Here is a 15,070-nt window from a genome sequence, read left to right as displayed (position 1 = left end):
TCTGGTAACAAAAATGAGAGGCTGGACAGTAGTTTTAGGTATGCAGATTGGCAAATATTGCCCATATCCTAAGGATGTTATGTAGAAAAAATATGTAAGGTTATAATCTGTGACTGCTCTGTGCATACATTTTTTCAAGTATTCTGAAGCTGAGTTGAAAAAAAAATCTAAATGTAAAAACAAATATTTAGCAAAAAAAAGACATTCTGTAATTAACCAGTATTAAAATGAAAAATTACAATTATTTTAGTACTAGTCCCACACAAAGGTATGCTCAGAGAGTAATTTCACATGTGGATACAATTAACTGTTAATCATCCCATAAATAGTAACCCTGCCATACGTTCAGCAAATTAATGACATGACAACATGGGAAACCAACCACAAAAATATTCTACAAAATATGTAACATTTTTGTGGCTCATATCTCTCACATATTAAAATGAATGTGTAGTAGGGTAGCCCCACCATGCATCTGATGTTGGTTGTCTTACAGGGCTTGGTTAGAAGCTCCACCATATCAGCAAGTTGACAGCTGTGTGGTGCAGCCCTGCTGTACCCTGGTGTTTTCAGTGTGTCTTGTCCAGGGGGGCCAGTCTGCCATGTGCTGGGAGCCAAAGGGTCTTTTTGACTCCTATGCCTCACTGCAGTCTGGTACCAGAACATGCCTTGTCTTTAGACCCCACCAGGGTTGTGGGCCAAGGCAAGCACCATGCTGGGCTCTGGGAATTGTAGAGTCCCCCGAGACCCAGCAGGTTGACTGCCTTGCTCCACAACACCCAGGGAGCAGCAGGCAAGGCACTTGATACATCCTGCCCACAGAAACCCTGGGATTGGGGTCCCCTTGCACTAGGACTTTAAAGACATGTGCAGCTGGCTTGCACACAAGGCTTTCCAACATCCTAGTGCACAGGGTCTGGAACTGATAAGCAGCTGATTGTCAGTCCCAAACCATGCTGGCATCATGATCCAGCCCTAGTGTGGTCCCAGGGTTGGGACCTAAAATCAACTGATTGTTAGTCAGGGTTGGCACCATAGGGCTGTGGGTACCAGGTTTGCAATTTGCCAGTGCAGGGTGAGACCCCAGCTTTCTCTGAACTGGCAAGTAGTAATGGCATGATTGGGATCTGATCCCAAAAAAATGTGTCCTGCCATGCATGTGTGTTATGGCAGGAGGTGCAGCTGTAGGGATAACTGATCAGACCACATTGTGCTATTAAATATGTGTTTCAGGGGCCCAGGAATCAGATCTACAATCTGTGTATTGCAAGTAAATTTGGATCAGCTCTTCAGGGTGGTAGAACATACTGTGGAGGTAACAGCTGAAGTAACTAGAATTTGTATGGCAAGGCTGAAGATCAGATGTAGTTCAAGACACTACATCAGTGATCTCAAATAGAACAGAACATGCTGTAAAAGTTAAATCTACCAGAGCAAGTCAACACTGATCTTCTGTGGTCTTTTCTGTGCAACAATATCATCACTTTTATCAGGCATCCAATTTAAGTTTATATAAATGAAGGTATGTGGAACTCTGAAAGAGAGGAATTAAGCCAAAGCAAATATTTGAAAATAAACTCACAAATGTTCAAGATCGCAACTGCATTCAACCAGTTTAAATGAGATTTGGTCCTCACAAAACTTCAGTTTAAAAACCAAATTCTGTCTCTTCACCTTGGATGTTATTTCCAGTTTTTCATATGGATGTGAAAGCTGGAAATCCACTAACACTTTTTTAATTAAAAATTTTAAGTATTAAAGGGAATTCATTTTAACAAATTTGATGATTCCTCAGAGTTCAACACCTTACATCCAGATCCATCCAGAAAAGAAAATTGAAAAACCTGGTCCGTGTGTTAAACATTAAGCCAGTGTCTGTCATGATAAACATGCTGTTGGGCAGTGAGAGAAATGAATATAAGAGTTTTGCTGGAAGAATCCATCTAATAAATGGTAGTTGTAGAAGGAAAACTTAACTTACCATACTTACATCATAGAGAAGAAGCAAAGAATGGCTTAGGATAGATAAGCATAGCACAGCCCTATTTTGTCCTAACTGATGTCTGATGTTACTGAAATAATTAAGATTCAGAAATAAAAGGTCATTAAATTTTGGGGGGGGGTTTCTTCATGTTTTGGCTAACCATATTTTTACTATCCTTATTAATTTGGATGAATATATTTTCTTTTTATTTTGTTTTCTGTTATATTTGTTATGTTGGTACACAATCCAAACAAAATATCATTATTTGGATTTTAGAGTTTATTTATTACTTTGTTTTTGTTTTTTGTAGGCTGTTGAAAATCTCTGCTCTTATAAAGTGTCTGCTACACTGTACAAGCAATTGCGACAAGTCTGTGAAGAACATGTAAAAGCACAAATCTTTCAATTCAGAGAATATCCTTTCTCTTGCATTAAAAAAACAGTCAACTATATCTTTAAAAATTTACTTTTTGAAGTAATACAACAGTTAATAAAACAAAGTTAATCAAAACAGTTGATATATATTCTGTATTGAACACCTACATATGTTAAATTTGGTTTGACAGAATTCTGCTTGCTTGAAATGGGTAACTTTAATATATGGTTCAAAATATTGGTAACATTTTCATTATTGTCAATGCATTAACAGCGTATGAGTAAATTTTATACTTTGTTTAGAGAGTTTTCATTAGTCAGCATAAGTGAATTTTTAACTCCAGGAAAAAACATTATTGCAGGGGAATATTATGCAGGTAATGTGTCTCCTGCCTCCAAATTAGAATTATAGATTTTACTTTTTAATCTGTGCAAACCCAGCATTCAACTCTTGTAAATGTAATGTGGATTGCTTGGATAGATAGTGGAGTAAATTGTAAATGAGTGTAAAGCTCTTCTGAAACCAGTTTTTGTGTGAATACCTGACAGTTGGTATCATCTGGGGCAGTGGTCAGCAATCTTTTCAGGCTGCAGGTCAGAATGACTGACTCGGTTTGTGTCAGAGGTGGATGGGCTCTAGCAACCAGCAGCAACTTGTCCTTATCACAGCATGGGGAGAAGTACTTGCTGCAGCCTGAGGCAAGCACCCTCTACTGCCACTGCTTGCACAGGAGAGGCCCCATCACTGAAACCCTATGTCTGTGGGTTAGATCTGGCCTAGGGGCTGTAGGCTGCTGACCCCTGATACAGGGTACTATTCCGCACAGTATTTTAATGAGCCCCAGATATGTTGTTTATATTCCACATTATTTAAGTCCTTTGTTTGTAAGGAATATAAGGACATCTGTACTATGCATAGTACAAAATGTTTTTATAAGCAGATTTTTTTTTTATATTGCTATCAACTCTGCTGGGTTGCTGGGAGGGTTGATTTTGACACAGATGGGATTCCTCTTTAACCTGTCAAAGTTAAGCAATGCTTCTCTCTTACACCATCTGGTGGATACAGTGAAAGGCATTTGCTCAGAAACTTAAGTGATGCTTTTGCCTTAGCCCTGTGCTGAGCTTAACTGAATTCTAATTCCTGACTTCCTGCACAATATCACTTGAGTTTCTTTTCTGAAGAGCTGACAAAGATAACCGCTTGTAGCCTGTTTCAAAGGTGTTGACAATCTGATTTTCCTTAACAAGTGCTGCACAGATTTTCTGGACAGTCTTTTATTTTTAAAGAAGATAGATAAATGCTGGCAAGATCATTGCAGACAAATGGTAAGTTGAATACTCAGTTCATAATACAGATTCTTGGCTCATAGGGGGAAAATCTGGTAACATTTGGTTATGGCTTTTTCAAAGTATTGTCACGTTTTTTGTAGTATTTGCAAGAGCCTGTCTGGAGATGCTGCGTGGCTGCTTGGTTGGCCTTTTTGATTGTTGCAGCCATGTATTGTCTCATAATGGCAAACAGTTGGAACACTACTCAAAATGTGTACTTAACTGTATTTTATGATTGAAGGCAATAAGTAATAAGAATGTGTTTTATTTTCCGTTTTTGATTTTGAGTAATTTAAAAAAACACACAGGTTTTAGTTGAGTTAACCTTGTATGAGGGTTAAACTTGACTGATTTTTTTCCTTCACTATCCACCTCTGCCAATCTGCCTTTCCCTGCATTTGTTTTCTCCCCCTCCTTGCTTTTCAATAGCTTTTACCCTTGCAGTACACTTTAGATACTTTTTATAGCTGAGAGGAGTGGGAAATTAGAATAACTTATTTACAGTAAAAGTTAAGGATTAAAATAATACTTCATTCCTTAGTGACTAAGCAGGAAATATCCCCCTTGGAAAAATTAGAAGTGCAGAAGATGTCATAGCCCTTCAGCCCTGAATGTTCTTAAAAACAAAAACAGAAAATTGTGTACACTCTTCTTTTCCCTATCGTTTTCTTTCAGGGTATGTCTGAGTTGTTTAAGTGACATTCTGCAGTTCTTGGTTGCTTCCTAAACACATTAACCTAACATTTAACATTAAAAGAAACAGAAATAACTTTAAACTCTCAATTTCTTTAATCTAAAGATGGATAACTTCCCTTACATTAGTTTTGATTACTGGCAAAAATATAGTGGGGCTTCAAGGCAGAAGATACAAATCAGGAAATAACTTCGTATTTTTAAACTGTCATTTCTAATCTTTGGAAGAGAAGATAACAGTACCTTGCAGAGATATCAGATAGGTAGTTAATACATTAAGCAGCAAGAACCAGTTGGAAAAACTATGTTTCCCTCCTTGCAATGCAAAATGTTATAGAAAAAAAATCCTTTCAAAGATTTTTCTATAGGAATTTTGACAACAAAACAAGAGACTTTTCATTTGGCTTAGATACTATTTTGAAATGAGAAGTGTTTTAATGTAATGTTATTTTGGTCTGTTTTATGAACATTTAAAATATTTGGATTATCCATTTTCATTTTTTAGATTTTCAGGATATATTTTCCTTTCTCTTTTCTTACATTTTCTTCCTCCAGTGTCATAGGAAGTGTGAGAGGAGGAAACCACTTAGTTACCTTTTTCTACCTGGTATAATGTTATACAGTAAGGAAGGCTGGATGACCAAAAATAATTTAAAATGTTCTGAAAAGAAAGTCAGTATTTCATTGAAATAGAAATAGATGCTTGTCTGTGGAAAAGTCAGGTTAGATTAACTATAGTTAGTCAGACTAAGCACATTTTCCAATAGAACATGTTTCAGAAAAACCTGTCTGAGTTTATAAGAAACCAAAGAGAAAATAATATGACAGTACTGAAGGACTTCTTCTCTGTTCCAACAAAATGCAGCCTTCCATTGTCTAGTTATCTTAACTACTACTAAGTCATTTTCTAGTGTGGAAACAGAGTGGGAGCTTATTTTTCATATTTAACTTGCTCTGAGACATGGAAAGAAATTTTTACGGACCAATAGGAAGAGAACGTGTCCAGTTAACTGAAAATACTAATCTTTGTAAGTGTGTGAGTTCTGGAAGATAATGGGTGTTAGAGATTTTATAAACTTATCCCTATTTTCTTATTATTATGTCAGGGACTGATTTTCGTAGTAAAAGGGGGTACATTGCATTGTCATTCAGTCCTCACCATAAAAATTGTGTGTTTGGAAAAAAATTAAATTAAACAAATACTATTTATAGTTTGCCACTTAAGAATGTAGGTTGAAAACTTAATGGTTGCACTGCTTTGGGGGCTTGGTGGATATAGCAATAATACAAGCTCTTATACCATTTTAATAGCTTTTGATTTTTTTTTTTAGTACGTTAATTGAATACAGGCTTTCTAGCAATATAATTGGTACTTAGCCACTATGGGCATCAAAATTGTTTGAAAACTTGTAATAGGCCTTCATAAAAATCACCTGGTTCAATATATGAAAAATCATAATGATAAAAGAACAGTTTACAAGTTGATTCATTACCACAACTCCTAATAATATAAAATACAATCCTGTGTGCTGCAAACAGATAAAAAACCAAATTGGTTCAATCACTACCTTTTATTTCCAGATCATGATTAGAAGTATTTTCTTATTTTTGGATCGTACATATGTACTTCAGAATTCAATGCTTCCTTCTATATGGTAGGTATTTATATAAGTACCTTTTTAAATTTAATATGTAGTTTAAAATTTTAAGCATTTTTTCAGATTATTACCTTTGTTATATATAGCGCATCTTATTTCAGTAACATTCCCTGTAAATGTATGGGGTTATATGTACAACTGATCAGTGTGCATGTGTACTTTTTGCCTGGGACCATTCTGTAAGCAAAAACATCAATAATGCCTGGTAAAATTAAGGAATATTATAATACTCCTACAAAATAGATATTATAAAGTCAGGAAATTTGGAGTTAAAGCTAGGCGTAAAAGAAACCGAAACCTGTTAAGATAATGAAATTCCTCAGTTACAGCACCCAAACAATGTTAACTTTGTCTTTTGGTAACTGGGTGCATCTTCACATGCACTTTATTGTGGAGTTCACTAATTATTTCTGCAGTAAAGCATCACTGTCTACACATGCCAGTATTAGGGCACAGTAATTTAATTAACTATGCCATTAGATAGTACTGTTGGGGGACTACTATCTTATGGTGGAGTAATTTAACTGCAATCAAACACTCATGAAGATGGTGACATCGGGCACAAATTGCATGCAGTCAGCCCAGGCAGCTGGGGGTCAGACTCCTGCCTGCTACCTAGCCATGCAGCTCTGCACGTTCAGCACTGTTGTGTCCCAGTCAGCCCCAACACCGCCCAACGCCCCCACCCAGAACTCGGGGCTGATTCCCCAAGCCTGCTGCTAATGTGGGCCTAGTCCACCCCCGTTCAAAGTGCTGCTGTCCCAGGTGCATGTGTAAACACTGCTGTGTCCGGGAGCATTGCACTCCAGCTCAGAGTGCTCTGGAGTTTATCGTTTTGCCTTAACTGCATGTGCAGATACACCCACTATGTAATAAATCTTAAAATTCAGGACACTTTAAGATTTTTAGAGGATTAAATGATGAGAAATTTGTTTTTGTTTTTTGTTTTTTGAAGATATGTTCTTTGCTTCACTTACCTCTCCATGGTGTCAGCCTAGGATAGAGTTAAGACAGGGGTAGGCAATTATTTGGGCCCAAGAGTCACATAGGCCGTTTTGGTGAGCTGTTGCAAGCTAAGTCAGCACTTTCCCCCCTTCCCTCCCCCCCCCCAACGCAACCAAAACTCCCTGTGTGGGATGGGACCCTGGGCAGTAGTGTTTAGGAGCAGGACAGGTGGGAGAGGCTGGAGTTATGGGGTGTTGACACTTCAGGCTGGGGCTGGGTCAGAGCCACAATCTGTTGCCCGCACAATGCTGCGACAAGTGTGGGTTCCTCAGGCTGGGGCATTCAGGGAGCAGATCGCAGCTCTGTCCTGCCCTGGCATCCCAGCCCCAGCTCTGGATGCAGCTTCCCACCTGCCCACTACCAGCACACCCTGCCCACGCAGCTCCCCAAGCTGCATCCAGGGCCGGGATCTTGGGGCAGTGACAGCGTGGGGCCATGGCAGAGCTGGAAGCTGCCACCAGGCCTCACTCCCCTGCCCGCATGCCTGATCCAGTGCACATGGCACCCTCTCGGGCTGGTCCAGAATGTTGGCCAGGGAGACCGTGGGCTTGATCCAGCCCATGGGCCAGCCCCATGTCACTTGCCCAGCCTGTGCAGCCCTATGAGTTTGACACCTTGCTATATGCCAGTCTCCTACTGTCAGATCAGCTTCATTTTGAGGGTGGTCAGGTATTGAAACAGGTTACCTGGAAAAGTTGTGGAATCTCCATCTTTGGAAACTTTCAAGCAGGTTAGACAGACACTTGGCTGGGATGGTTTAGCTGGGGATGATTCTGGCTTAAGCAGGGGGCTGGACTAAATGGCCTTTTGAGATCCCTTCCACTTCTACTTTCTTACAGTCCTATTATTTACCAAATGTTCAGAAGTTTGACAAATCAAAGTTTGGTCCTGGCGCAGAAAAAAACCTTCTGTACCTATCTGGTGCCATAGTGATTATCTGACTCCTGCACTCATCAGTTTCCTCTTTCCTGTGGACTGATGGGAAGGTTCACAGAATGCAGACTGACATCAGTGAGGCTGCTAGGGAAATGACAGTCTGGCAAGCAAGCCTGCTGCTTTCCACTCTTCACAGGCCAGTGGGATTCCCACCTCCCTGTGATGGCAGCAAGAGGAGTAGAGGTTGTAAAGGCCTTACTTAGGCCATCTGTTTGGAAGAACTGGGTGGAAGACTGAAGGTTGCAGTGCTTTCTTGCCACCATGTGTGTTTTTGCTTCAGCTATAAGGGTTGAAATGACTTTTTATATTTAAGTGTCCTGTGGTTTTTCTGTTTCTGTATGAGCTCTCTAAAACTTACTGCCTATATTGTTTTGGTGAAATCACCTTTGATTTAATTGTGTTAAGAAAGCCAGTGCATGTGTGTTTGGAGATCTAAAGTATATGTAAATTAATAGCTGTAATAGTCCTGGTCTCCCAGCTGGACATGGGCATGTTTTAGTCCTCATGTTGGAACAATAATTCTTTTAAGCTTTCTTGAGTCTGTGTAGAGTTAGGGTCTTGGTTTCTAGGCGCACACAGAGTTTCTTGCTGGCATGAATGTCTGAGAGCTGTAACCTGAATTTCAACAGCAAGAATCTGAGATAGATTAGTATTGACTCTTCCAGACATTTCAGTTGCTTCAGTGTACATTTTCCCAGGTTCCTGCGTTGTGGGCACTCTAGTTTACTGCTTACCTCTCCAGGGATGCATGATAGTTGAAGCTAAAACAGACAAGGGCTTTTCAAAACTTCTATCATAATTATTTTTACTTTAGTTAGAATTAGATAAAACACTTTAGGTAAAATACTTGCATGCTATTCTCTGAGTCAATTTTCTCCATACTCTTTCTGGCCTCTGCAGTAATTTTCCTTTGGCTTTGCTGGCATGTACTCAACAAGGTCTCTTTTGTCCTCTCTTCTACCCTAAGCTTCTTTTTTGTCACCTGATTTTGGGCAGGGCAGGGCAGCAACTTACAGACTAACTTGTTCAGAGAGGTGTGAATTTTCATAGGCTACAGCCTACCCATGTATAGTCTCAACAAAGACTCTGGGTTCTTATTCCATTACACTGACCAGCTTTTACAAGCTTTGTGTCCCTTAGTGGGTTAGCTGCTTTGTTTGTCCCTAGGGATCTACCCAAATTGTGATTTTGTGGATTTCATGGAAATCACAAAATCAGGTGATCTCCATGAAATCTGTGGGGAGGGGAACTTACTAAAAATAAAATGCTGGCTTCCAGTGGGAGCCAGCAGTCCTCCTGGCCACTGCGGCCTGCTAGGGACGGGAGAGGAGGGGGACTGCTGGCAAGATGGTTTCCACCTCTTGCTGCTAATTGGCTGAGAGGGCTGCCTGTCATGTGGTGCTGCCCCTTTCCACCAATCAACAGTGAGGGGTAGGGCCACTTGATGGACAGCCCTCTCCACCAGTTGGCAATGAAGGTGGGGTGGGGCCCCTCAGCCAATGAGAGGCACGGTGTAGGGGGTCACCACAATAAGCCCTCAAAAATGGTAGCTGGCTCCATGATCTGCACACAAAATCAGCCGGCCGTCTCCTGAAGGTGGATAGACCCCTCATTATCCTTTCTGATCTCTTCAACCCACATTCCCCTCTCACAATAATACTTTCTCTTCTCCTCCCCTTCTCCCTGTCCTTTGTATTCAAATGACATTATTCTTTTCTATTTAGTATCTGCTGTCTGTAAGTCTCTTCATAGCATTTGAAGAAGTAGCCTGCAAAAGTTCAGGTCTCTGAACATCATAGTCTCCAAGGTGCCATCCTGCCCTGCCTTCTGCCAGACTTCAGACTAATACAGCTAACTACTACTTTCTTGATATTTGTGATCCGTCTCCTGGAAGAATCACATTCCTACACACCCTTGCCATCTGCAGAGAATATATTACACATAATCATAAAGGCTAACCATATAGAGAATTCAGAATCACAAAAAGAATTCATACATAAACTTCCCACATTGTCACAGTAGTCAATCTAATTTTATGTGCTTTTTTTCATTTAAAAATGTTTGAATTTGCTATGCCAGTGTTAGGCATCCTTTTTCAGCTGCATGCTGGAATGCTTCACATTGGGTCAGAGGTGGGTGGGCAGGTGCCAGAACCCGCCTGCTGTTGCTGCTTCTTCAGAAGCCTCCTACCACCCAAAACCACCAGAGCCCCATCTCAGCAGGCTGGATCCAGTGACTCCATGGCCCCCAGGCTTTCGATTGCCAATCCCTGATCTAATTTGTAGTAATATTCTTAATAACCTCCAAATAAGTACCTTTTGCCTTTTTACAGTTCAAGACACCAGTGCTAAAGAATTTATATAAACTGTTCAACAGGTTGTAAATTATTTGACTCCTGCACAACATTACATTTACATTTCATTTTCAGGAAAGGTTAATAAAAGTTTCACAATTATTTTTTTCAAACTTAGATGTAACTTTTAAAAGTATGTCAGTATCTTTGGGTCATGTCAATTAAACTATATATTTTTGAATGTATTAATTTTTCAATATTTGTACAGGGATATGGGGCTAGAACTTTTTAGAAATCACATTATTAGTGATAAATTAGTTCAAAACAAGACCATTGATGGAATCCTCCTCCTGATTGAACGAGAACGAAATGGTGAAGCTGTCGACAGAAGTTTGTTGCGAAGCTTGTTGAGCATGCTGTCTGATTTACAAGTAAGTATGACAGACTTAACAAATACCAGCTGCAGCTAAATGCAGAGGTGCATTTTGAACCTTTCCTGATTCCTCTGTGTCCTGAAATAATAACTTTTTCCCCCTAATAAAGATGCACTTTCAAACTGCAACCATATTTTTTTAGATCACGATTGGGTTTAGAACATTTTTACATAAATTGTTCAGTGAGGCTTTATAGTATAATTCTTTTTTATAGTTGCTGTTGAGAATTATGCTACTAAAAAAACAAGACCAAGAACACAGCAGGTCTCTTTCTGCATACCTGTAAATATGCTGATGTTCCAGTTCAAAGGACTTGTATAAAAGATGTGAATCCACCATCCACAGAAGTAGTTTGTAATAATATACTGTGGCCTGCATTAACATGCCTGTATGTTTTCTGGCTCTTTGTTATGTGTCATGTAGCAATGGCAGTACTGTGTTTAGCTATGAACCAAGTTGAATGACTTGCCACATAACTGTGAGGAAACTTAAATAGAAAGGCTCTTTTAGGTGGTAAAAGTACATGGCTCTACTACCTGAAAAAAATCCTAGGAAAACCTCCATTTTAATTTCTATTAAAATCGTTAAGGAATAGGAGTAGTTACTATGTTTGATTTGCTTTCAATAAAATAAATTGGATTCTATTGACTTACTTCATTCTATTTGTTTTTCAGTGTAATCATATTTGACAGCTTAACAAGACATAAATTAATTCCATAACAAGAGCTAAATGAAGGTAGGGCAGGGTGGCATCTTAGGGCACTTGTACATTTGCTCTGAGGGTGGTGTGGGGTGCGGCACTTTAAATAGAGTAGCTCTGAGAGCTGCTCTAATTAAAGAGTCATCATGTCTTCTCTCTTAGCACTTCTACACTAAAAACTGGCAATGGAGGTGCTTGAACTAAAACTTATTCAACAAGCTTTAGCTCAAGCACCCTCACTGCCATTTTTAAGCATGGGGACACTGATACACGAGACCCAGGAGGCTGCTGGAGCGCAGCAAGTGCCACACTCTAGCAGACTCGATTAATCAAATTCCAGTACATCCGAGCAGCCTCCACACTCATGTATAGGTGCCCTTAGAGACTAACTAGTTCGGAAAGACATAAGCTTTCATAGGCAACAGCCTATTTTGTCTACTTCTTCTATCTCTAAAACCCTTTTTATAGACTGACTTGAATATGTCCTGGCCTGTTTATTTCTTATTCATTTGTTTTTGTATTGTCAGCGGAAGTTTGATGTACCTCTTAAATGATAGGCAGGCAGCATCCTTGCATTAAATTGTCATTGTAAATTGCTGCAGGTGAGACAAAGTTCACAATGAGAATTTTTCTTGCTCTTCCGTATACTGGGTTTTCACCCCGACTGGGAGAAGGTTGACTTTACTACCAGGCTTGAGGTTTTTAGCATAACAGCACCTTGCAGCGTTTTCTAGTTACTGGTCTGACTTCAAGTTGGTGTTTTTAAACCTGGTACTCATTAGAGGAGATTATTTTTCTGTTTTTGCCTTAATTCAGTCACTTGTCTTATCCTAACATCAAGTGTGGCATTTGCAAAATGAATTTCCTCTTAGTCTAGATCCTGATGGATAAGAGCCTGTAACATAAAAACCACCACCGCATTTAAACAGCTTCTTAGCAGAGGCTCTAGGGACAGATTAGGACACGAATTCTGAGCAATCTCTAACTAAATGTGGTTTGTCTGTAACTTAATGGATTTAATTAGAACAAGCTTGAAATAAATTTTGTACTTTTGATTCGGGTAAATGTGATCCATCTGTTAGCATCCAGTCATGCTGTGTGCTCTGTGTGGGGCACCGCTGAAGTCACTGAGTCTTTTAGTAAATCATTTAGCATTGGTCTTCATAGTTTAATTGAATTGGTGTTTAACATGGCTGGGGAAAGATAAGATGCTAGAGAAGACTAAGAGGAGAGGCAGGTATAAAAACCCAACCTAGTTCTTACAGTTCTTGCTAAACATCTTAACTGTCATTCATAATCCTCTGTATTGTGTCTGAAAATAAATAATCAAGGGGAAAATAAATAATCCCCTTGTTAGTCTCAGTTTCTAGTGAATAAAATAAGCTTCTGTCAGTTACTTGCTTTGGATCACATCATGTTCAGTGAATTCCCTAGCTATGGGTCTAGGTTGTGTGTTCATTCCCTCCCTCCTCCCCCTCCCCGAGCTCTCTTTGTTATTAGTCTTTATTGCTACATCACCTTTTTCATACTTGCCACATTTTTAAAGAGTCTAGGGTTTTGGTTTTTTGTTTGTTTGTTTTAGGATTAGTGATCTGCTCTACTAACCAAAGCTGGATATCATTCTTTTCTTAGATTCTTTTTCTAATACGTGTTTAGATATGACTCAGATTGTTTCAGAAACAGTACTTCAACCTCTATATTAGGAATCTTAATCTAATGTAGGGGTTTTTTCATGCCAGACACTGAGTGTTTTACAAATTATTCAGTAAATACATACAGTGATTGTTGTTTCTCACTCATGCTAGCAGTTGTACTTGCTTATGGTATGAAAGATGAGTTTAGAAGTTTATATTTTGTTTGAACATAACGAGACTCCTGCTCATATGCTTTTGTTAGGCAGTGAATTCCATAGCTGAGGACTAGCTTGTTGCCCTTCTTGAACCCTGTCTCATTCAACAATAGGAATTGCTTCCAGGGAAGAGGAAAAGGAAAGTCCACCTTTCCTGCCATACCTCACCTTGTCATTGTGATCAGCCTGACAGATCACTAGATTTCTCGGATGAAAAATATTTTTCTTAACATGCTCCTGACCAGTTCAAGCATTTGACTGAAGAGGATTGCCTGTTTATGTGCTGAAGTTGTCCTCATTTGTAGCAGTTACCTTTGCTACAGGACTGGTGGCAGGAGGTTTGAACTAACCTGAATTAGGGTTCCATTACTGTGCTATTATATTGGCAAGTGAGCCGATTGATTTTAAAAGAATTAGACAACAAATCCATGATCAAAACACAATACTGGTGCAGTAGAGAAGCTTGTATTGCTCTTGCTCATTCTGTGCCTGTTAAGAGAATAAATAATGTTATGGTCCAGAGGGGTTAATCTGGCAGAATCATTGAAAGTATCACATATTTTATTTGTTCATCATGGCAACCGATGAGCTTTCTGAATAACTACATTTGTGATTTATTCCTTGCATAGGTTTACAAGGAGTCATTTGAACAAAAGTTTTTGGAAGAGACAAATTGTTTATATGCTGCAGAGGGCCAACGGTTAATGCAAGAAAGAGAGGTAAACACATACTTTGTAAATGCTAGGTTTTTGGTGGCAGCTATGTTGGTCTAAGGAAATAGGCAGGCATGGTTCTTTGGGTAGATGTGATATCTTTTATTAGACTGAGTAGCTGGAAAAAAAGTTCTTAGCAAGCTTTTGGGCACAATCACCCTTCTTCAGGCATAGGAAGCCTCTGCTGTTCTGAGACTCCAAGGAATGAGAGAAGCTAAAAGTATGACAGGATGTCAGTGAGAATGTAAATAGGTAGAAATTATGTAAGCAAAAGGTAGAGCAGGGAAGGGAGGGGGGAAGAAAGCAGGGTGGGGGCAAAGTGGAGTCTGTATAGTCTCCCTTACTCACCTTTGGCTTCCCCTCCTCCCACATCTACTCAAAGAACCTTGCCTACTATGTAAATGAGCACTTTCACGTTATTTAAAGTGCTGTGGGAAGAACTGAATTTGTTATGTCAAATCATTGTCGTGCATAAGAAGATAAGAGAGATGTTAATGTTAAAGAACAGTGGGACCTAGTTCTGCCTTCAGATATGCCCATAAACCTCTTAATACTTCAGTGAGTGCTGCTTTGGTGTATCTGGGGCAAGAATTGGATCCCAGTTCAATTACATACCTTTAAGCATGCAATTAGAAGGGAGGAAGCATGGAAAAATGTTGTCTGCATAAAACCAAACACTAGAAATCACAATAATAAAAACTTAAATGATATAGTCAGTATTACTTCACTGATAAAATTAGTGTGTTTAGTATCATTCTTATCTCTGTGCTGAATTCTGAATTAAGTCGTTTAATGTTTAAAAAGGTATAATTACTCAATAGACTAAGGCAGTATTTTTTTTTGTCAAGTTACAGTCATGTAAGTGAGCCCTAAATTGTATAACAAAAGATATTAATATAAAATATTTGAGAGTCAGTATGGGGACTGCAGAAAATACTTCAGCATCAAAACTGACTCACCACAACTATGCTGTGTCCTTAATGTGGTGTAGGTTGCCATTTTTCACCCTGTTTCTTGATGACTTCATCTTCAAAAACTTCTGGGTGGGAGAAACTGGTCTGAGAATTATGGAATTTGAAAACAGGGCTCTTATTGATT

The 15,070-nt window shown here is 39.2% G+C and overlaps 1 protein-coding gene across 2 annotated transcripts in view; it reads left to right on the top strand.

Moving 5' to 3' along the window:
• Nucleotides 1-15,070, top strand: part of CUL4A (cullin 4A) — a 59,861-nt gene that overhangs the window by 10,063 nt on the left and 34,728 nt on the right. The window contains exons 3-7 of one of the 2 annotated variants that reach the window (XM_019529627.1): nucleotides 2,295-2,398; nucleotides 3,619-3,688; nucleotides 5,966-6,039; nucleotides 10,545-10,707; nucleotides 13,889-13,978. In XM_019529627.1, the coding sequence (XP_019385172.1) occupies nucleotides 2,295-2,398; nucleotides 3,619-3,688; nucleotides 5,966-6,039; nucleotides 10,545-10,707; nucleotides 13,889-13,978 (501 nt within the window). The remainder of the gene's footprint in view (nucleotides 1-2,294; nucleotides 2,399-3,618; nucleotides 3,689-5,965; nucleotides 6,040-10,544; nucleotides 10,708-13,888; nucleotides 13,979-15,070) is intronic. The other variant, XM_019529629.1, reaches the window with a different exon arrangement.

This window comes from Crocodylus porosus, unplaced genomic scaffold (genome assembly GCF_001723895.1).
Source record: "Crocodylus porosus isolate Cpor-Errol unplaced genomic scaffold, CroPor_comp1, whole genome shotgun sequence".
NCBI lineage: Eukaryota > Metazoa > Chordata > Crocodylia > Crocodylidae > Crocodylus > Crocodylus porosus.
Note: the sequence above shows the minus strand (reverse complement) of the source record. Positions and strands in the feature narration are given on the sequence as shown.